This window comes from Nelumbo lutea, chromosome 6 (genome assembly GCF_056320005.1).
Source record: "Nelumbo lutea isolate HS-2025 chromosome 6, American lotus-T2T, whole genome shotgun sequence".
Taxonomy (NCBI): Eukaryota; Viridiplantae; Streptophyta; class Magnoliopsida; order Proteales; family Nelumbonaceae; genus Nelumbo; species Nelumbo lutea.
Genome location: NC_142689.1, coordinates 13,881,716 through 13,904,712, shown reverse-complemented (window position 1 = coordinate 13,904,712; position 22,997 = coordinate 13,881,716). Strand labels below are relative to the sequence as shown.

General features: G+C 35.6%; 2 protein-coding genes across 4 annotated transcripts in view; both read left to right on the top strand.

Annotated features, from left to right (window-relative positions):
* The first annotated feature begins 832 nt into the window (after positions 1 to 832).
* On the top strand, positions 833 to 8,855 carry LOC148847477 (1-aminocyclopropane-1-carboxylate oxidase homolog 4-like). The gene is made up of 3 exons (XM_088950157.1): positions 833 to 1,798; positions 4,542 to 5,402; positions 8,501 to 8,855. The coding sequence occupies exons 1-3, from the start codon at positions 956 to 958 to the stop codon at positions 8,789 to 8,791; spliced, it is 1,995 nt and encodes a 664-aa protein (XP_088806283.1). The 5' UTR covers positions 833 to 955; the 3' UTR covers positions 8,792 to 8,855.
* A 4,066-nt stretch (positions 8,856 to 12,921) lies between these two features.
* The window catches only part of LOC148847476 (Endoplasmic reticulum vesicle transporter protein), a 34,842-nt gene continuing 24,766 nt past the window's right edge, over positions 12,922 to 22,997 (top strand). Inside the window, exons 1-4 of one of the 3 annotated variants that reach the window (XM_088948713.1) lie at positions 12,922 to 13,163; positions 19,058 to 19,169; positions 22,619 to 22,701; positions 22,888 to 22,963. In XM_088948713.1, the coding sequence (XP_088804839.1) occupies positions 13,005 to 13,163; positions 19,058 to 19,169; positions 22,619 to 22,701; positions 22,888 to 22,963 (430 nt within the window). In that variant the 5' untranslated portion in view covers positions 12,922 to 13,004. Of the gene's footprint in view, positions 13,164 to 13,293; positions 13,884 to 19,057; positions 19,170 to 22,618; positions 22,702 to 22,887; positions 22,964 to 22,997 lie in introns of those variants that run through there. The other 2 variants (XM_088948714.1, XM_088948716.1) reach the window with 2 other exon arrangements.

The window sequence follows — 22,997 nt, the reverse complement described above, 5'->3', positions numbered from 1 at the left end:
TCGTTGGTGCCAGGTAGGAGTTTCCTCGAGCAACAACAACTTTTTATGTTTGGTACCATTACTCTAGGAAACGTTTTTAGCATTGATACCCATTATCTAGTGCCACATCGTTGCCCTATTGGCAGCAACGAGATGCAACTCCAGGAAACGCCAAATTTGGCATTACTCCAAGCCATGGCTTCCTGATTTCCAAGGCATGGCTTGGAGCACCGTTTTTTATAGAAAAATAGTTCCAAACAAATGCTTGTTTCCTGGAGAACCACTTTTCTGATGTGGCACTGATATGGCGTCGTTGCTCCAGGAAACGGCAGCGATGCCAAACAGTTGCTATATTATTTGCCATTATTGTGCTTTTTATGCATTTTTATTATTACTAGTAAACATGTACATGCATTTGCACATGACAGTATCTCCAAGACAAAACCATTTACAATTCATGGGCAGTTTATTAATTGTTATAAGTGGGCAGTTTTTGGAGTGAGAGTAAAAGACATATATACCCTTTTTTATGCCTGTTGTATGTTGCTTAGATAAGGGGTAAAAATGTCTAATGAAAAGTCCAGAAAATGGGGCTATTCACTCTTTTATTAGTAGTATAGATTTGAAAAAAAATTGATTTTTGTTTTTGCCGTTAAATTTTTATGTAACTAGAATAGAAAAAAATATAAAAAAAAAAAGTATGATTTGAATAATTAAATTAGAGGGTCAAATGAGAGGGTTAAGGTGGGTCAGGGTTAAAGTGGATTTTAACCCATTCGAACCCAAGGGTGGCAAATGGGTTAGTGGCTCTGGGTTGGTACCCAACCCAGCCCACCCATTTGCCACGCCTAAACGTTAAACACATGAAACATGATACTAAAAACCTTAATCAAATTAATTTCGTTTACCTACTCCATATACAACAATTGCCCACATGCACTGAAAACACGGAGAAGTTCAAACACAGAAGCAATTGATGGTGGAAGAAGAGAGGATGGAATCTGCAGGTGCAACTCTGGGGTATGATCGGATGAAGGAGGTGAAAGAATTCGATGACTCAAGGATTGGCGTCAAAGGCCTTGTTGACTCTGGCCTCTCCACCATCCCCAGGTTCTTTGTGCACCCACCTGATAGGCTCTCCACCTTTTCTCCTTCTTCTTTCCTTTCTGTAGGCATCCTAGTTATCAGTCTGCCCGGCATTAATTCCAGTCATCGACCAGAAATCCCAGATGCTGCCAGTACTTGGGGCTTCTTTCAAGTCGTCGATCATGGTATTTCACAAACAATCCTTGATGAGATGATCGGCGCCATCATATCCTTCTTTGAGCAGCCGGTGGAGATCAAGAAGCAATATTATGGTCGACAAGAGAGAGGCAGTGTTTGGTATGGTCCCAATTTTGATCTCTTCCGTTCCAAGGCAGCCAGCTGGGGAGATACACTCCGGGTGTATACTGGAAAAAACCCACCTGAACTCGACCGAATTCCGGCCATATGCCGGAAAGAAGTGGTGGCTTGGGATGGGAACGTGAAGAGACTGGCTGAGACACTGATGGAATTGTTGTGTGAAGGATTGAGCATCAAACCAAGTAAATTGAAAGAGCTAAAGTGTTTAGAAAAAAGGTCATGGGTGGATCACTACTACCCCTATTGTCCGCAGGCAGATCTGATGATGGGATTCACACCTCACACCGATCCAGGAGTAATAACGGTGTTGTTGCAGAATGAGATCGGAGGGCTGCAAGTGAAGAAAGGTGAGCAATGGGTGGAGGTGAAGCCCCTGCCCGAGGCACCGGTCATTAACATAGGAGAATTTCTACAGGTAATTGATTACTGATGTAACGGATTATGGTCATATATCATTTTTTTTTTTTGCCAAGTAACTCATCGTTTGGTATGCTTTCAAGTGGTCGATGATTCAGAGGCTAATTAGGTGTCGAGTTGCCTGTAAGTGATGAATTATTTAATTGTCATGAGGCTATACTTAATTGCCATGAGGTATTAGGTATATTCGCCTCTAAGTAGTGAATTATTTAATTGTCATGAGGCTGCACTTAATTATCATGAGGTATTAGATATCATAATGTCATTGGAGGGCCAAATCCGCCCTCATCAATTACCAATCAGTTAGTTCATTTTATTCATGCATTAATATTGGTCTTTTAGAAAACGGAAGGAAACAAAGAAAATAAATTGAATCAGATCTTACCTTTTTCATTCATTGATATATTGCATACCCTTAATAAATTGATAAAATGAGATAAAAACTTTGACCCCGATTTAACATCCGATTGAATCAGGGTTGAGGGCTTGGGTAACCTGACCTAAGTCAAACAACTCAAAGGGTTTATTTTGGGTAAATTACAAAGGTTACTTCTATTATGGGGTCAGTTACAAATGCTCCCATGAACTTTAATTTGGGAAAAAGCCTTCCCTCAACTTTCACTTTGCAATAATTACTCTCTTGACCATTAAGTCAAATGACAGATCGACTGCGTTAAATCACAATAATACCCACCTAAACTTCTCTTATTTTCTTTTTCTTACTCTTTTCTCTTAAACCCCAATTTACCAAAAACATGCTTATGTGGCACTCCTTAAATAAAAAAAAGGGAAATTATATGCAAGTTTAGTCCATAAAGTTTGAAAAGGCTACATTAGATGTTAAAAATCTATTAGTTAAAAATACTCTTTATTAATCTTGAAGTAAATTGCTTCAAGTATTTAAATTATTACTTAAACACTATTTTAATTAGCTTAACTAATAGCAAATTAACAACCAATTAAATTACTTAATTAGCTTAGTTTACCACTAACGCAATTTGCTTAATTAAACTAATTTACTTAATTTCTTTATTTGCCTATCTTAATATACTTAATTTCCTTAAGTGCTCTATTTACTTAGCGTAATTTTCTTAATCAATCATTTAATTCACTTAATAAGCATAATTTACTTATTTAGATTTACTAGATTTGTTTATTTAATCTGCCTAATTAAATAAGTTTCTTTAATTAATCTAGTGTACTTATTTAATTGTTTAATTTACAAGGTTGGATTAATTCACTTAATTATCTTAATTAGTGTAATTTTTAATTTAATTATTCTATTTACTTAGCTTAGTTTTCTTATTTAAGCATTGACCAACTTTCCCCATCGAATCTGAAAAAAAGAACGCCCCCTAACTAGTGTAGATATGAAGCAAATCTAATATATATATATATTAAAAGAAGGGTTTCAAGCTATAACCCCCACCATTTAGATAGTGGTCTTTTCATCTTTTTAGAAATCTAGACACGTGGCATTTTTTGAGAAATTATTATTAAAGTCCACAACACACAACCACCATACAAATAAGTGGCATTCTCATTTTTTGGAAAGATAAACACATGGCAATTTTGGAGAAATTCCTACTAAAGCCCACAACCCACTATGAGGCTACAGCCCCCCACCATTTAAACATATGGCCTTCTCATTTTTTCTGGAAAGCTAGACACGTGGCATTGTTTGGTGAGTTGTTGCTAAAGCACTAAACCCTACAACCCACTACCATTATTTAGACACATGGCATCCTATTAAATCAAGAAATAGAATTCAAAAAGTGGGTAGTTTTATTTCTCAATATACAATTATTTATTAGCTTAACACATGTTTATCCATAGTCTATTAAATATAAATGGTGTGACCTATTAAAAGATCACCATAAACCCACACTTGTTTTTAAATGATTTTTTTTTTCAAAAAGAAAATATTTTATTAATTACAAAATTGATTTACCTTTTATGAATCAACCTAATTTTAACTTTTAAAAATAAATAACTCAAAATAGATTTATTAGATAAATAGTAAATACCAAATGAAGTGGGTTATTGTTTACCAATAAGATCTCATTTGATATCTTAAATTAAATTAAAAAAAACATAAATTAATAATGGGTTTCAAATAAAATAGATCAGAATAGATTGTCAATTACAAAGATGTAAAACCCATATTAGTTTTTTTTTAATTTAATTTTTGATAACTAAATAGTGAACTTAAAAAACTGATTGTGCATTAAAGTTATGTAAATTACTAGAATTTAGTGTAATTAGAAAATCTATTATAACAACAATACTCAGTAATTAAATACTGAATATTAATAAAAATATAAGAAAATAATCATTGCCATTACTAATTAAAAACAACATTAATCTTTAATTAAATAATTAAGTAAATATTACAATACAAATAATCTTTTAAAAAATAAAGAAATAATAATAATAAATTAGACAATTTTTGTTTAAACAAAATAAAAGTTATAAAAAAATACTAGCACCGTACTTGCTACGGCGTCAGGAATGGTAAGGTCATTTTCAGTATTGGTCACTTGACGAGGGCCACGTGGCCATCAATTACAGAATGCACGGTTAAAGCATTTATGGAAAAACGTACACAAGGGAGGCTTAAACAATTTATTTATTTACTTTTTTAAGTTTGGCGTTCAATCTGATTACGCAACTCTGACTATCTGGTCAACATCGGAGGCTGCTTAAATTAATGTTGCCCTTGTACTGAACATACAACACAGAAGCATTTGGTTCAAGAAGAGAAGATGGCAGCTGCAGGTGCAACTCTGGAGTATGATCGGATGAAGGAGGTGAAAGAATTCGACGATTCAAGGATTGGCGTCAAAGGCCTTGTCGATTCTGGCCTCTCCACCATCCCCAGGTTCTTTGTGCACCCACCTGATAGGCTCTCCACCTTGTCTCCTTCTTCTTTACTTTCTGTAGACATCCCAGTTATCAGTCTGGCCGGCATTAATTCCAGTCGTCGAGCAGAAATAGTCAATGAAATCCGAGCAGCAGCCGGTACATGGGGTTTCTTCCAAGTCGTCAACCATGGTATTTCACAGAAGATCCTCGGTGAGACGAGCAGCGCCATCAAATCCTTCCACGAGCAGCCGGTAGAGATGAAGAAGCAGTACTACGGTCGACAAGAAAGAGGCAGCGTTTGGTATGCCACCAATCTTGATCTCTTCCGCTCCAAGGCAGCCAGCTGGGGAGATACACTCCAGGTTTGGACTGGACCAAACCCACCTCAACTCGACCAAATTCCGGCCATATGCCGGAAAGAAGTGATGGTATGGGATGAGAACGTGAAGAGACTGGCTGAGACAGTGATGGAATTGTTGTGTGAAGGATTGGACGTCAAACCAAGTAAATTGAAGGAGCTCAAGTGTTTAGAATCAAGGGCAATGGTGGGTCACTACTACCCCTATTGCCCGCAGGCAGATCTGACGATGGGATTCCCACCTCACACTGATCCAGGAGTACTAACGGTGTTGCTGCAAAATGAGATCGGAGGGCTGCAAGTGAAGCATGGAGAGAAATGGGTGGAAGTGAAGCCCCTGCCCGGAGCTCTGGTCATTAACATTGGAGACTTTCTACAGGTAATCGATCCAAATTAAATCCATCAATACTTGCATTTGAACCCAATTTAATTGACATTAGATTGGATCAGGGTTGAAATAGGAAAACCCATGCCTTTTTATATAAAAATAATATATATATTGGACCCAAGCCCACCATGGCCCAGGTTTTGAGTCTAAAATAGTAAGCCCAGGTCTGAGACTACACGAGCCCAGGCTTTTTATCTATAAATATACATTAAGTCCAACTTTGCGAATGTTTATTTCAAATATAAGTGCTTATCCTAATAAGTATTTATAAGAGTTTTGTGAAAAAAGCACTTATTTTAAACAGGAGTATATAGGCATTTTTAAAATGATGTGACGGGTCAAGATAGGTCAAAAAGAAAGTAAGAACTTAAAAATAAGCCCAAATTTTGGATTCGTAATAAGCACTTACTTTGGGCTTATTTTCTAAAAGCAAATAAGTTCTTATTGGTGTGGTCTTGGCCCATTTCAAAGCTCTTTCGGTATCATCACCCTCAAACTATGATGGAAATGCCACTTTAAAGCAAAACAAACAACATTGGAGGCATTGCTGATGGATCCATTAGACATTGAATAAAATAAGAAAACATGCTTATGTGGCACTACTTAAGTAAAAAAAAAGGAAATTATAGGTGACTTTAGACCCTAAAGTTTGGAAAAGCCACTTTAGATGTTAAAAAATCCATTAGTTAAAAATAAACTTTATTAATCTTAAGTTAAATTGCTTCAAGGATTTTATCAAATTAGAGTCATTAAATTAATAATAATTAATTTAATAGTAAAAAATTAACAATAATTAAGAGTAAATTATTACTTAAACACTATTTTGATCGGCTTAACTAATAGAAAGTTAACAATCATTTAATTTATTTAATTAACTAAGTTAAGTAGTAACTCAAATTGCTTAATTAAACTAATTTAATTAATTTATCTAATTACTTTATTTACTTATCTTAATTTACTTAATTTCTTTGATTGGTCTATTTACTTAGCATGATTTTCTTAATTATTTAGTTAATTCACTTAATTGATTTAATTTATTTGATTTGTTTGTTTAATTTACTAAACTAACTAAGTTTCATTGATTAATTTAGTTTACTTATTTAATTGCTTAGTTCACAAGGTTGGTTTAATTTACTTAATTTTCTTAAGTAGTGTAATTTGTTTAATTTAATTACTTTATTTACGTAGTTTGCTTTACTTAATTGACTTAATCAAATAGTTAATTCACTTAGTTTACTTAAATTACTTAGTTCAATTAGCTTAATTTCTCTAATTGCTCTATTTTCTTATCTTATTATACTTATTTAGTTAGTTAATTTATTGGATTGCAAGGTTTTAAAATCCTTGTTGACTTAGGCAATCGAACCATTCAACCTAGGAACTATAGGCGTAAAGTGGGCCATGTCGAGTTGGCATGGCACGGCCCGTGGGCCGTCATGGGCCATGCCACCCTCCATGGTGAAAATTTTGGGGGTTGGCCCGACACGACCCACAGCCCAGGCTCGTGCAGGCCCGTGCCGTGCTGGCATGTGGGCCGAGCCTTGGGCCAAGTCAAGTCGTGCATCGGGCCAAAGCTATTTATTTAAAAAATTGACAAAAAACTGAAAATTTTAATTTTATATGAATTTTGTGTATAAAATTGCTTATATATACAATAATTAAATAAATTAGTATAATAAAATTAAAAAATATTTATTTTATTAATATATTATATACTATATATTATTATATAATTATAATTTATATAATATTATATAAAATATATATAATGTAAATATATGTAAGATATATGAATAATATATATGGGCCGTATAGGGCCATGCCATGCTATGCCATGCCGGCTCGTGGACCTAAAACCCCAGGCCCAGCACGACCCGATTTACACCTCTACTAGTAACCAGTCAATTGTCTAGTTCCATTTTATACTTGGTCTAGAATATTCCAAAAAAGCATTGACTTGATTTGGAATGGCAACAAGGATTTGTAAGCCAAACTCAAAATAATCACCCTTAGTCCTCGCACCTCAACGTTTACGAGGACCTCCTCCTCTCATTTCTCACACATGTAGTAATTTATTTTTAAATTAAATTATTAAAAATCTAAGATGTCACAATAAAAACACTATTAATTTCTTAATTTTGTCTATTAAAATCTATCATTACCCTCTCTCTCCCATCCCCCATTAAATCTCTTATTTCCTTTTTCAACCCCTTTGAAGCCTCTCTAATAAAACAGGGGTATAAATTAGACGGGTTGAATAGGGTTAAATACTGACCTAATACCAACCCTATTCCCCAAACATGGATATTGTCTTGAACCAAACGGATGTCAAAACCCAAATTTACCAGCCCAGGCCTTACCAAATTTCTGTTTAACCCAATGCACTGCATTTGTTTTACTTGTTAGTATTGTTAAAGCTGACCTTAATCAGCTAACTCTCTGTTTGAATACCCCTTTAGGAGTTCTTTCCCATGGTGGTTTTTGGCTTTGTGAGGTTGGCCACACCCAAATAAACTATATGCATGTATTGTTTGGTGAAAACCCCATAAAGTTAGATTTTCATGACCTTTGGCTAAGAAAACAACTTTCCCCTCAAACTTCTTTTAATAGCCTCTTCAGAGCAGTTTAATGAAAGTAACTCAACCAAACCTTCAGCCCTCCCAAACAGGCCCTTTGAGAAACACTTTTTTGAAAACAAAACGAAGTGAAAATTCTATACCAACCTAAGCTAAATACACTTCCGATGGCTTGGGTTGGATTAGAGTTCACTGGAGATTCCATTTTGATAAACTTTTGGTTTTGAGCTTTAAAATGTGGGAAACAAAAATAGGGTAAAAAGTACTTTGAATATTTGGTAGGCGTTGTTTCTAATAACGTAACAATCTAAAGCCAAGCTCTCAAGTGTGAATCCCAAAATTGGGGATTTTGTGCCTTAATTAGGGCTTGAAAAACATCAAATCCTGAAGCTAATCCAAACACAACTTACATTTGGATTGAAGATCAGGTTGAGCAAAGGGTTCAACAACTCAGGTTGGATCACTCTTGCCGCTATACTAACAATAAATATTTTATTTTGGGAAATTGTCCAGATCTTGTCTAACAATGAATACAAGAGCGGGCAGCATCGTGTATTGGCCAACCATGCCCGAGAGCCACGAATCTCTATCGCTATTTTTATCAGTGTGCATCACACAGAAGACTCTGACAGTTATGGACCATTGGAAGAGCTGCTGTCACCAGAAAAACCGGCCAGCTACAGAAAATTTACAATCGAAGAATTCAGAAACAAGTTCTTTACCAAAGAGATTGCTGATAAGCCTCTGATAGATTTCTTTAAACTGAGGAGTGGAAGTGGGAAAAAAAACTGCTACCACAATTGACAGAATTTCATACCATAATATCTATCATACTACCTATATGAAATAATCAAATTATTGGTTTTCATGTTTGTCTTGTGTGATGGAACAACCTCTTTAATGTCCAAATTACTAGACTCGTATATATAGGGGTGTCAATGGACCGATTTTGGATTGGACCCCATCCAAATCAAAATCAATTTGGACAGACTGGACGGATCAATATGACATTGGATTGGATCTGATCTGTCCATAATGAATTTATATTGGATTAAACCAATATCTGGTCCATTGATAGAAAATAAGAACATAGGTGTCAATGGACCAGGTTTGAGTAACAGGAATTTGAGCAGATTGGACAGTCTCTGGACCAGTCCAAAATGGTCCAAAATATTTATCGGACTGGATTGGACCAGGTTCATTTGTGATGGATTCACATTGGACTGGATCTCATTGGACCAAATCCAGTCCAATTGACACCCCTACGTATATACAAAGACCTTCTATGCATCAATGTATTATTTGATTTGATGTGTTAGTAGTATATCTGTATATGTGCTCCTTAAATAACTAGTTAAGCTATTGAAAGATAAATTGAGTTCTATTTTCCCCGGGCAACAAATAGGGGTGGCCATGAGTCGAGCTCTTTAGGAGTTATTCGAGTTCAGTTCAGCTCGGTTTCAACCGAGCTTCGAGCTAAGTTCGAGGCCAATTTGTAGGTTCATTTATTAGTCAAGCCGAGGTCGAGCCAAATAAAGCTCAACTCGTGAAGCTTGCGAGCCGGCTCAAATAACTATTCAAATTCAACTCGGTTCAAATCCACCCCTAGCAACTGGTGATTCAACCTCTATATCTTATTTTTCTACCACAAACCCAAGTTCCTCTTACATATTACTTAACCCTTAGAAATTTGTAGATCCCTTTTGATCTATACTTAACCAACGACTTATGAAGTGGCTCATGTCTTGGCCTCAAATCCTTCCTCAATCCAGCCCATGGACCAATGCATTGTTCTGGGCTAAAGATCCACCATCCAAGCCCAACCTGATGTCTAAAATGGGATGATCATCCCCCTCACCCAACCTTGAATTCGGGCTCATCACCTGAGTTTCCGACAAACCGGCTGCCTCAACACAAAACATTCCAAATCAGGTAGGCACAGAATTCAATGAACACTTAGAAAATTTTTGGACACTTGTTCCTTAAAATACTTTTGATAGTGGTTTGAGTATTTATTAAGTACTCATTGAATGTGCTTATAATGCTGTGCCTACTAGATCCGGACTCAATACAAAATGGTTCCTCTCCAACATCAAAATTAAATTTTGAATTTGGGAAAGAGTTGTATGGTGGCTCTTTGAGGTAGTGAGGTGACAGGATCTGCTCCTCACACATGAGCGCCTCACATGCACATCCACTGTGCATTGGGAATATCTCCCGTGAATAATAACAGATAAGTACGGGAGATGTTCCCAATGTATGATAGGATGTGTGTGAGGCGCCAGGTGTGAGGAGCAGATCGTGAAGTGTACTCCTTGGTTAGAGTCTATTACTGTCCCGGATTGTACAAACAATTAAAACTTTATGAAGAATCATCTGAAAATATGCCTTTTGTTTATGGATAAACGCAAATACAGTATGGCCGGATGCTAAAGATTATAGTTTCATACAATGGTATTTACCAAACAAGAAAAAAATTTCTGGTGGAGTGGGGATAATATATCACGTCCACTGTTTTGTTGCACTTTAGAATGTCCAAAGTTGTATAGTATATTATGGTCACAAAGGCCATGGTCTCACTTGACCACTTAGTTATTTAAATTATTTGATCATTTTTTTATTGTAATATTTGAATGTGTATAATACGTAATATAAAAGGTAATATTTACAAATTTTAAATTTAAATTATTTGTTTTGAACCATATAATGATAATCTATATGTTAAGTTACTTAATTTAATCAATAAAAATTATACAAGTCTTAAACTATATATTATCTTTATTGAAAATCAAGTTTTTAAATAACATTTTTTTATGAAAGGGGAGTAGAGAAATAACAAGTTTCACAAATAGACCCTGGAACTGACCCCGAAATAACTGACCCCTATAGGGTAGGTTCTAGGTTCTGTCGTGGAACCAAACCGAACCGACCCATACTCACCCCTATCTCTATTGTTTACCGAACCGACCCATATTCATCCCTATCTCTATTGTTTATATCACTTGTAATTAAGCATTTTAACTTGAGATGTCATTAAATGCTAATTTAAGTCACTTTTAATCACGGCATTTTGAGACACCATTAAAAGCTAATTTAATTACTTTTAATTAAAGCAATATAATTCAATCCACAGTTGAAAATATCTTGTTAAAAATCATAAAGTTTAAACCCTAGTCGTTAATTCACAAGTCACAACAACCATTAGTCCACCACTTTCTTATCTTCTTGTCATAAAAGCTAAATTTTGATTATTAAAATTTATATACTAACAATGTTAACACAAATTACATTTATTACTAAAATTTAAGATAATATATATACATATTATAAATATTATCTAAATTTATATATAATAAATATTAGTGTATGTACACACACATTTTAGTTCCTCCATTATTTTTTAAAGATGACTAAATGTGTTTTGATGCATTATATAAATCATTAAAGTATGATTTTTATGTTTAAATAAATTAGTTATAATCATATAAAACTCAATTTTATTGTTGTTAATATATTTTGAAGGGTTTTTTTTTTTTTTGAATTTCCTAGTGCACTTGTGTGTATATTGATTTTCCGTCCATATCAACATGTATTCAAAGTGTATCCTGATATATATTTTAAATTTACCTTTTCAATACACCTTGTGTTTTCAATGTTGTTCTAGGGGATTTTTGGCATTGTTGCCAATTTCCTAAAAAACACTGCCATGTTGGTGCTAGTGGGATTGGCATTGAAATTTATGTTTGGCTGGCTGATTTTTGTGAATTTCAAGAAATCACCCAAAAATCGATTCTTGAAACGAGCCCCTTTTTCGGGGATCACCATTTTCAATGATTTCTTTATTTCCAATTGATTTTGTTTTTTTAGAATGACATGGCATATGATGTGGCGTTGAATAGTCACACCAATGTAAAAATAAATGACCCTTGAGAATTAATACTAAACGGATTCAACGTTGATTTCTCAAAAAATCGGCTTACATGGCATAAATGATAGCAAATAACAAAACGTATGGATTTTTGAAAAATGATTGATTTAAAAAATCACCAATTTTTGAAAAAATCAATAAGAAAGAAACAAAACGGTTGCCAAACATCACCGGAATTGCTTTAAGTGTTGCTACTGCTGAAAGGAAATCTCTTTTAATCCCATATCTTGGGGTGCAAGTTGAGAGGTTGGGCTTGATCTATGGTTAACCCAGGCCCAACCCTAAAATTTGTGCTTAAGGCTTGAGCTTGAACCAAACCCAAGGTCAATCATGATCTTTTCAATCTGAGCCCAGTCCCATTGTAATTTGATATATTCGGGTTTGGTTCGAGCCTAATTGGGCTTAAGTTGGTCAATGAACCCACTCTAAAATTATATATATATATATATATATATATAGATAAAAAATTATAATATATATGTATGCATGAATATGTATAATTAGGCTGTACTTAGATTGAGCTCAGACTCTTTCTAATATTTAGGCCTAGGTTCAGCCCGAAAAATAAAAGTAACTAGAATTCTTGGACGGTTGGACCTGAGCCCAAACGGAAGACGAAAATTCAACCCATAAAATTTTGGGCTGAATCGGTTCGGGCTCAGGCTGGACCCGCCGAAGTTGCACTCCTACCCATATCAACGAGCTTGGTCAAATAAGTGTGTTCCTGTGCGCCGCGGATGATAGGACGTGGGTGTCATCTCATCGTTTGATAAATCATCCTCGTAAAATATTTTCACACTTGCCGCACATTGAGAATACCTCCTGTACTTATTTGTTTTATGGGCCTTGACGTGCGTGTAAGACAGTAAGACTGGGTTTGGTTTGAAGGAAAATATAGAGAAAGGTGAGAAAATCTTTACAAATTTTGTATGAATTTTTCTACCTTTTTCTTTCTTTCCCTGCTTTTTTCTTCAAACCAAACATACCTATTCGTAACCCGGTAACCGTCTAAGGGGGAAATCTGGATTCTGATGCAGAAACTACCGAGTCCCACCTAAAGTCAATCGAATGATCAGGAACTCTTGACTCATGTGGGGCCGCCCTTCCGCGCGAAGAATTCTTAGGCATATAAATGAACGGCAGACATTGCGAGCAATTTCCGAATGCGAACATCGTGCGCGGTCTCCGTCTTTCTGCCTAGCCGGCGAACGTTGCTCTGCAGAGGCCGGAATCTGGAATTCCTCGCTGGTAATTTGTATATTGCTTGAAATTCTCGATGTTCCACCATTATTTTGCTTCTTTTAGTAGCTTTTCATCCGTACTTCTGGTGTTTGAACTCCAAAAACTGAAATTTGATTAGGTTTTTGCCTGCCTTTAGAATTATAAATTCACCATCGCATAAACCAGAACAGAGGAGGTAATTCGCCTATCCGCTATTGTCATCCTCCTGAAGCAGACACACATTACCGTCATTCGTAGCTATCGTCGCCGCCACCCATTGCTAGCATTCTCATCTTTGGCATCCAGATTAGTTCCCGAACTCCCCCTTCTTAGACGTGGCTCATTCATCACGGGTTTTCCAACTCCAGTTCATCGAATTCACTTCAAAAGGTGCATCCTTTTCTACCACAGCGGCAAATCAAAAAAGTTGAAGGCAAAATTAGGCATTAGTCTCGCCACAATTGCCTTTCACGCCTGTCCAATTTTCTTTCTAGTTTTTATTTTTAAACTTTTACTTATGATTCCGACTTGTCTCACTTTGTTTGGCGATCTGTGATGATGTGTAATGGCCTTGTGTTGTAATGGATCGATGCTAGGATTGTTTCATGACTTGATTTTTTTGACCCTATTCAATGCTTCCCTTTAGCGTTTTGTATAGCTATCCCGTAATAGTTCTTTCCAGAAAACCACCATGCAAAGGTTGAATTTGATCAGCATTGCTTATGGCGTTTTCTGGGTTTTAATCGGGTATGCTCATTCCGCGATCTTTGTCTTTTTTCCCTTTTCATATAATATAAATCAGATTAGGTAGGATCAATTCGTTTATTTGAGCGCCTATTTTCGGATTAGCTAGGATCAATTAGTTTATTTGGATGCCTATTTTGTCTAGTTTCATTTTTTTTTCAAACAGGTAATATGAAAAATTCATTAAAACAAAAAGCATGTGCAACAAGTAGCTGTACACAGGGATTTACAAAAACTGCAACCAGCAGAACTATACCCCCAAACCCTGATTTACAAAAGGATTCCCGCAAAAAAGGAACTAAAACTTCTGTCCTTAAATACATTGTTTACTGCTAACCAAGATAACATTTTTCCCACAACTTTCTAAAACACTGTCTGAAGAGCTATGGTAGTTCTTGAAGATCCCTGCATTCCTCCCCTGCCAGATACACCAGAAAACTGCAACAGGAGTTATGGGAAAATGATTAGAGTTGATTAATGTGATTATTTTATCTTGTGAAATAATAATCAAAATGACTAGTTCTCTCTGGCTAGAAACGTATACTAGTGACTAGTTAATGATTCTCAAATTTTTTCCCTTTCTTTCTTCTTATTATTAAATACTGTAACTTAGGATCTTTTTAGTATTGAATAGTTCTCACCATCATCATTTGTGCCTTATCCCAGCTATATGGGGTCAGCTCCATGAATCTTGTTTTGCCTATCCGTTCGATTTAAAGCCACATCCACTGTTAAAATATTAGTGCTCAAATCATTTCTTACTACTACTCATGTCCCTTTTGGTCTACCCTGAGCTCTTCTAGCCCCTTCAATGTGTAACAAATCACTTCTAGGTTCTAGTCTACTCTTTCTCTCTCTCTCATTTTATCACCTATTGGAGCTACTCCTAGGTTTGTACAGATAACTTCATTCCAAATCATATCCTTTCTAGTTTCACTCATCCATCTTAGCATATAGGTCTTTGCTGCATTCAGTTTTTGGACATGTTGTTTCTTGACTGCCCAACACTTTGCTTCATACAACATAGCTGGCCTTACAACTGTTTTATAGAATTTTCCTTTTAATCTATGTGGTATTCTCCTATTACATAGAAGTCTAGATGCACCTCTTCATTTTACCCATCCTACTCTAATTCTTTGGGTGATATCCTCCTCAATCTCTCCCTTGTTATGAATTATTGAACCAAGGTATTGGAAATGGTCACATCCAGTGTAAATCTCTTGATTTACACTTCTATTATTACTAAATTTACATGTCATATACCCTGCTTTAGTCCTACTAATTTTAAAACCTCTTGTTTCTAAGGCATTTGTCCATAAACTTAATTTCACATTTAACCCTTCATTAGTTTCATCAACTAAAGCAATGCCATCCATAAACAACATGCACCATGGAACTTCCTCCCGAATATGTTTAGCTAATTCATCTGTGATCAATGCAAATAGATAAGGGCTAAGTGACGAACCTTGGTGAAGACCCATAATAACTATAAAATCTGACGTCTCTCCCATTGGTGTTCTAACATTGGTTGTTGCCCCCTCATACATATCCTTAATTAGGTCTATATACCTATTTTGTACCTTTTTTTTCCAAGACCCAGCATATTATTTCTCTAAGAACTTTATCATATGCCTTTTCTAGATGAATGAATGCCATATGAAGATCTTTTTTCTTCTCTTTGAACTTTTCTACAATCGTCTCAAAAGAGATATAACTTCTATAGTTGATTTCCTTGGTATACAGCCAAATTGGTTCTCTGGTACACTTGTTTCAAAGCTATATTTTTCTAAGGTTCCCTCTAATTCCTACGATTTTTTCCAATATATCTTCCTTCCAGAGGTTGAACGGCAGACCATGGTTCAAAGTATCGATACGCCTCTGCATACTTTAAACAGTGCGGAAATATGATTTTTTTTTATTTTTTTTTCAAAATTTGGTTTTTGGGGAGTTTTTAACCTATATTTTTCATCAAAAAAAGTAGACCCAAAAGATACGATATGATAAACAGGTGTATCAGGACCCAAAAGATACGATATGATACGCCCGATACGGGGCGTATCGTATCGATTTTTTGAACCTTGCGGCAGACCCATCACCTTCACTATTCTCAAGTCATCTATCTGTAATTTGTTGCGCATCATCTTCCACGTCTTGTACAATACCTGGCCTACTACTATTTTCACCATTAATACTTCTACCTCCTCATTCCTGATTTCTACAGCTCTGAGTCATGCTGCTGTGTTTTTCATCTGAATCTCTTTTATCAGTGAGTCTAATATTGCTTGCCAGTTGTTCACCTTCCTTTTTGCTGTAATTACATACCTTTTATCCCAATTTCCTTTCTCCACCTCCATTGACACTTTGATTGTTGTCTGTAAGCTAGTAATTAGCATAGTCTTCTTTTTTCTTTTTTTTTGTCTCCATTACTGTAGCTAGACTCACCTATAGTGGGGGCTTGGTTCTCGTCTTTGCCCTGAGACCCATCTCCTTTTATTGAGACTTCCTTTTGTTCCTCCTCCATATAACCTTCTTCGATATGAATCAGGTAAGTTTGCAAAGTCTCTGTGACCATCTTCTGTCCATAACACTCCTTCCCTTCCAACAAACATATTATTTGTTTTTTTTTTTCCTTCTTTGAACTCCTCTATGATTGTTATAATTTACAAACCAGCCCTTCTTGTTCCATCGTAGCATCACTTCATACCTACAATTTGATGAAGAGATTGAGCTCTTCCACCCGTGCTTCCTCACAGAGAAAGTTGCTCCATCCACGAAACTTTGCAGCCACTATAGCTTCTCCAACCAAGAAAACTGTAGCCTTTCTTTCCTCCTTGATTTTCAATGACCTTTGACCCTAGCTTTTGTGTTCTTTCAAGATAATTTTTTAGCTTCAACCTGTAACTCTCTTCTCCACTTAGTTGCATTCACAAACCCTCCTCTTTTCTCCATCACAAAGTGACTTCCTTCATCTTCCGATATATAAATTATTTATTCGTAATAACACAAATATTAAATGATTGATATGATTATGAATATATGGCTTAATTCTTTTTATTGATTAAAATTTATAATAAATCAGAATTGAACTTTATAACATTCTAGAAAGGTGTATTAGTGCTTCTTTTATCATTAATATCATTGCATATTTCCACATATTTCACAATATTTCCACAATGTCTATACTTTTTACAATATTTCCATCCAACATTCTAACATATGTCCTACATTTGGGTAACCGACATTTTGATTGACAATAACATTTTAAACCTTGCATACTAGCAACAAACTTGCTTATTTTGTGTTGAAATAAGAAGAAAAATAAAAGGGGAATAATTTCTGAACAAGAAGAGAAGAAAATAAAATGAAGAAAAAATAGATGAATTGGCAGGTCAGATCATGCGTAGCATTGTTCTTTCCCACTATGTGATATATTAACTTCAAGTAATGTATGGTAAATAACAAATACACCCTTAATAGGTAAGGGTGGCCATAGGTACATATACACATATCTATGTATAAATGTATGATATAAAATAACACACAAACGCACACATAAACAGACACATGCACACACACATATGCATACATGTAGTGTGTAAATAATTCTGGGCTGGGTCTTAAGTATTGGGCCCCAGGCCTAGTGTGGAAATTTCTTGGCCTGATGTGGGCTTGAGTCCAGGCTGGGCTTGGACAAAAGAACTAGGTCCAAGCCTGGAAATTTTCAGGCTATACCAGGCCTGGTGACAGATGATCACCCATAGGGGAAGGGCTTGCTAGAAAGAATCACAAATGGACAATCCAAAGAGTTTGCAGTCCAAAAACTATGGTTAGGATTATTTGGTTCAATAACAACCCCTTTAACAGAGTCTAGCAAATTTAAAATATAGAATTTTGAATTTCCCTTAAACTCCTAAAACCATAGTTCTAGGCGATGCTGTGAGGTGTAAAAGAGACAGGGAAGGGAATTGCTTCTGATTTACATGACGACATTGCAAGAAATAAGGAAAGCAGTCCTTTGGGGGACTGTCACCCATACATAGGTCTTCCTAGAATTTAATTTTGTTTCCAGAGAAGCATCATAGTGCACAATAACACAAGAAGAGGAACTTATCAAAAAAAAAAAAAAAGACACAAGAAAAGGGTGATGAAATGGATTTCCAAAGTGAAGCTAGAGAATTTTTTGGAGCCAATCCAAATTCAACCATTAGCTAGTATACCATGAATTTCAGTCACCACCTTGTGCTATAGTTTATTGGTTTTCTATGAGAATCTCCACAGCCAGCGGCTAGAAGAGCTAGGGGCAGACTGAAAAGGACTTGGTTGGGATAGTAAGAAATGATTTAAGTGCCCATAATTTAAGGATGGATATGGCAATGAACAGAATAAAATGTTGAAACAGGATTCATGTAGCCAACCCCATATGGTTAATGATAATTATAAGAAAAAAAGGCATGGTTAATGATAATTATCAAAAAAAAGGCTTGGTTAGTGATGATGATCTGTCTTCAGTTCATTTGTAATATAAAAATGTCAAATGTTTTGAAAATTGTAATTATATTATAAATTACAAAGAAGGTTGAATTTAATTGAATTGTGAATGACAAGATTTCTTCTGTTTTTTTAAGAAATGTCAAAAAATTAAAAGCAAAGAACTTAATTATATATAGAAAATTCATTTTACTCCAAAGTCCACGTCAATATGTACTTAAATATGACAAATTTTACTACTTGTACATTAGAAGTATAAGATGATTTTGTCAAGTTTGACTTGAATGCTCACAAACCCATCTTGGCTCTTTAAACTACATATGATGGAAAATAAACTTAAAGGTTTTGAAAAAGGTCTTAAATAACCTAAATAAATCTTTACTAGTAAGGGTTTTAAAACAATAGTCCTTTGGGATTCATGTTGAAAGAATTGAAGGAATGACAAAGTAGAGAACCAGGTCTCAGTTGAATTGTATAAGTTGCAGGATTGAAATGTTAACTATAGGACCTTTTTTTTTTTTTTTATCAATAAGTTAACTGTAAGACTTTCCTAGAAAAGTACATAGATATATGGTTCAAATCAAAACCCTTGGGATTCATGACTTGAGTTGTATATTGTAGGATTTTGACAATAATGGATGGACTTGGTTTCACATCACACCTCTGAAAATTGTAAATTATGGTGACAGGTCTTTGTTGGGGAAAAGGCAAATATGGGTATCAAACAAGCTTTAAAGAGTATTGATGCTTTTCCTCGTGCGGAAGAGCACTTGTTGCAGAAGACACAATCTGGAGCAGTTGGTAAGGATATCTTGTTTTTTTAGTTATGCTCACTAAAATATAAATAACATTGACCCTGTAAATTCTTTTATTGGCTATTCTTTATGCATCTGTTATTTAGTTCCTTACTACCAATAAAATAGGAAAATGACAGGGTTAACATTTTTATAAAATAGAAAAAAAATGTGCCCAACACCCCACAATCCAGATAATCTGGGAGTAGAAATGCCAGAGGAATTAAATGCCACCCATATTTTCTTGATTCCTAAGGCTAATGGGCCTGAGAAGGTTGAGCAGTTTCCATCCCAAAAGTCATTGTAAATGCTCTCTATAAAATCTTCTCAAAACTTTTTACAAATTGTCTTTGTGATATCCTTACCAAAGTTGTGCCGCCCTAGCAAGGAGCTTTTGTTCTTGGATGGCAGATGTGGATAATGTCATCCTTGGTCATGAGATCATGCATTATTTGAGGAAGAAGGGATATTTTGGGGCGTTTGTACTTTAGGTGGACATGTCGAAGGTCTATGATAGGGTGAGTTAGTCTTTCCTTTTGGAGGTATTGGCAGCCTTGGGGCTTTGACAATAGGTGGAGTGCATTGATTCACAACTGTATATCTACTACTAAAATGGTTGTTCTTGTGAATGGTGAGCCTGCAGTGAGTTTTTTATCCTTCTCGTAATCTACGCTAAGGTGATCTGCTATCTCTATATCTTTTCGTTATTTGTATGAATGTGTTGCTCATTTATCTCAATCATCTGCTTGAGATGGGTGGATTGAAGGATGTTAAACTTGGAAGGGGATGCCCAAGCATACATCATTTACTCTTTGCTCATGACCTCTATGTGTTTGGTCAAAGAAAGAAAGGTGAGTTTCGGATGTTACAACATGCCTTGGCTTTTTTTTGGGTGGCATTGGGTGAAGATGTTGATTATAGTAAGTTCGACATAATGTATGTGTATTTATTAATAATATATACTTTTATACATATGGACATGCTATTGACCGTGCTGTGGGTTGTGCTGGCATGGGTGCATATGGGTCACGGGCCATGCCGGCCTGTGGGCCTTAAACCCCTAGCCCAACCCGGCCTGGCCTGGCATTGTGGGTTGTGCTGGGCACAACATGACACTGTAGCACGACGAGCCATGTTTGGCATAATCCACATCGTGCCAGGCTGTGCTGCCCCATGGGTGGCCCAACCTGTTTTACACCTAAGTTAGGCTTTGTATTGCAGAGCCTGTTCTTTGTAGGGCTATTCATCAGTAATACATTATTAAGATCCTTGGGCTTGTGATATACTGATGTTAGATTCTAGGTTCTTCTTCTCCACTCACTTCTTTGTCTAGCCTTGGAACTTGGATGGAGTCTATCTTCCATGTTGCTCGTTAGAGTTAGGTTGAGAAGAGGAAGAAGGAGAAGAAGAAGAAAAGAATTGAATGGGTGTCTCACACACTATTCACACCTAGAAATTGATATTTATATTAAATATGTAAAAGGACAATTCTGTCCTCAAATAATGTAGAAAAGGTGTACAAGAAATAAAGAATATAGTGTACAAAGAGTATAGTATAAATATGCTTCCAAGATACATAAAAAGTAAAAGACAAAATTAACCCTATTTGTCTCTACATTCCCCCTCAAATTGATGTTGGGGAATGAGCATCAATTTGTCCATGAGATAGGTGTGCTGTGCTCTTGACATAACTTTAGTGAGAAGCTCTGCAATCTGAAGTCCAGAAGAGACACAAGGGAGAGAGATATTGCCTGCAAGGTGGAGATCCCTAATAAAGTGACAATCAACTTCAATACGCTTTGTACACTCATGGAACACAGGATTGGAAGCAATCTTGATAGCATTGAGATTGCTAGTAAAAGAACAAGGGATGGGAGGTCAATATGAAGGTTGTGCAAAAGAGCCTTAAGGCAAATAACTTATTGCAGACAGAGGATATGGCCCTATATTCTGCTTCAATAGAAGATTTAGAAACAGTAAATTGCTTTTTACACTTCTAAGATATGAATCCCCTAGAAATACACACCAACCAGTAGTAGATCTTCGAGTGTCTGCACAACCAGCCCAATCAGCATCTGCATAGGCAGAAAGATGGAGAGACGATGATGATGAAAGTAGGCCATGAGATAACCCTCTTTGTCTCTACATTGCATACACCCTGAACTATCTTATATTTGGACTTGCTTTTCCTCTTTCTTCATCGTTTGAGTAGAATTCTTTTCCTCCAAGCCACTCTTCTCTCCTTTATATAACAGGGTTAATATTGGTATTTTCTTCATCTTCTGTTGAGCAACAGCATAGTACATTGTTTTTCTTTTTTATCATGGAAAGAGGTTGGTACTAGGCATGGTTTTAAATGTCCATAAATTTCCTTATACTTTTGCAACATATTTCCATTTCCATGGATACCAACATGAAATATTAGTAGAATCAACATATTCTCCAGTGAAAACTACTGGTGCTATGTGGAGTACAAGAGATAGTATTATAACTTAAGTTGGCGACAACATTTTAGATATGTGGAATATCAGTTTCATTGCCTACCTAATGGACATGGTTACCACTTTGAGCCAGCTTGAAAATTTTTCCAAACATGATGTTAAATCTTACCTTTTATTGTACGATAAATTATTTTATTGATCTATTAGAATCATTTGTACTTTGAATTTAAATTTTGCTTGAACTCACTTTATCATGTAGCTTTGATGATTTAGAACGAGATAATAATCTAAATGGGTCTACTTATGAGGGTCATTTATCCAATTGAAGGTTTAGATCTGTTGAGTTATTTGGGCTGTGAGGAGCATTTTTTTATATGGGCCACTCTATTTATTTTATGTTTTTACTTTTTAGGTTTTAGTTATAATGGGCCTATTTGGTCTGTTCTTTTCTTTATTCTTGCAGCCACCCTCTTATGGGCATTATTGCAAATGTACACTAATGCATTTAATAGAGAGTAGCTTGAATATGTCAAAGGAGAAGGCTGGAGAACAGCTACAATTCCTTCTTCCCCAAACCCTCATTTCCTCCTTTTTTCTCTCAACTGTTCTAAACTTCTCACATATTTCTGCACTTATTCTTTGATTAAAACTTAAGATGTAGTGCTATTTTGGTTTTATAGAATCCTTCTGCATGGTGAAAATTGGAGACATGCAGCAAGCTTACCTGATTGTGGTCACATTGGAAACCATTTCCTATGTATACACTTTAAATACTTTTCCATCTTTTTTCTATATTAAATTTCATAAAGTAAAGATTTTTGGAAGTGAACTTTACTACATCCAAATCTAGCACATAAAATGTGAAATTCTTCTCCTTGACATATTCTATGTGGAAGGTGGGACTAATCTAATGTGATATCTGCCTCCATCCTATCCTTTATTTTTACTTTCTCAATTGGAATATACTGGATTTAGAATGAACTTGAACTTACTCCATTTTCCTTTTTCCCTGTAGTCTCCGTTATTGGTCTGGTAATAATGGCTACATTGTTCTTGCACGAACTAAAGTATTATCTCACCACATATACAGTCCATCAGGTTTGTATATCTGCTACAACTCCTTTATTTGTCCTGTATCCATCCTGCTTTTTCATGTATTATGTTTGTGTTCCGTTCTTTCCTGCAATTATATTTTTACAGTGTTTTAATAGACAATGCTATGAATGTTGCTGCTTTTGCCTGTTTCTATCTATTCTATGATTCTGACTTCTATGTTCTGGTCAGATGTCTGTTGATTTGAAACGTGGTGAAACTCTTCCTATCCATATAAATATGACATTCCCATCTTTACCTTGTGATGGTCAGAATTTCTCTTTCTCATTTTAGACCAAGTC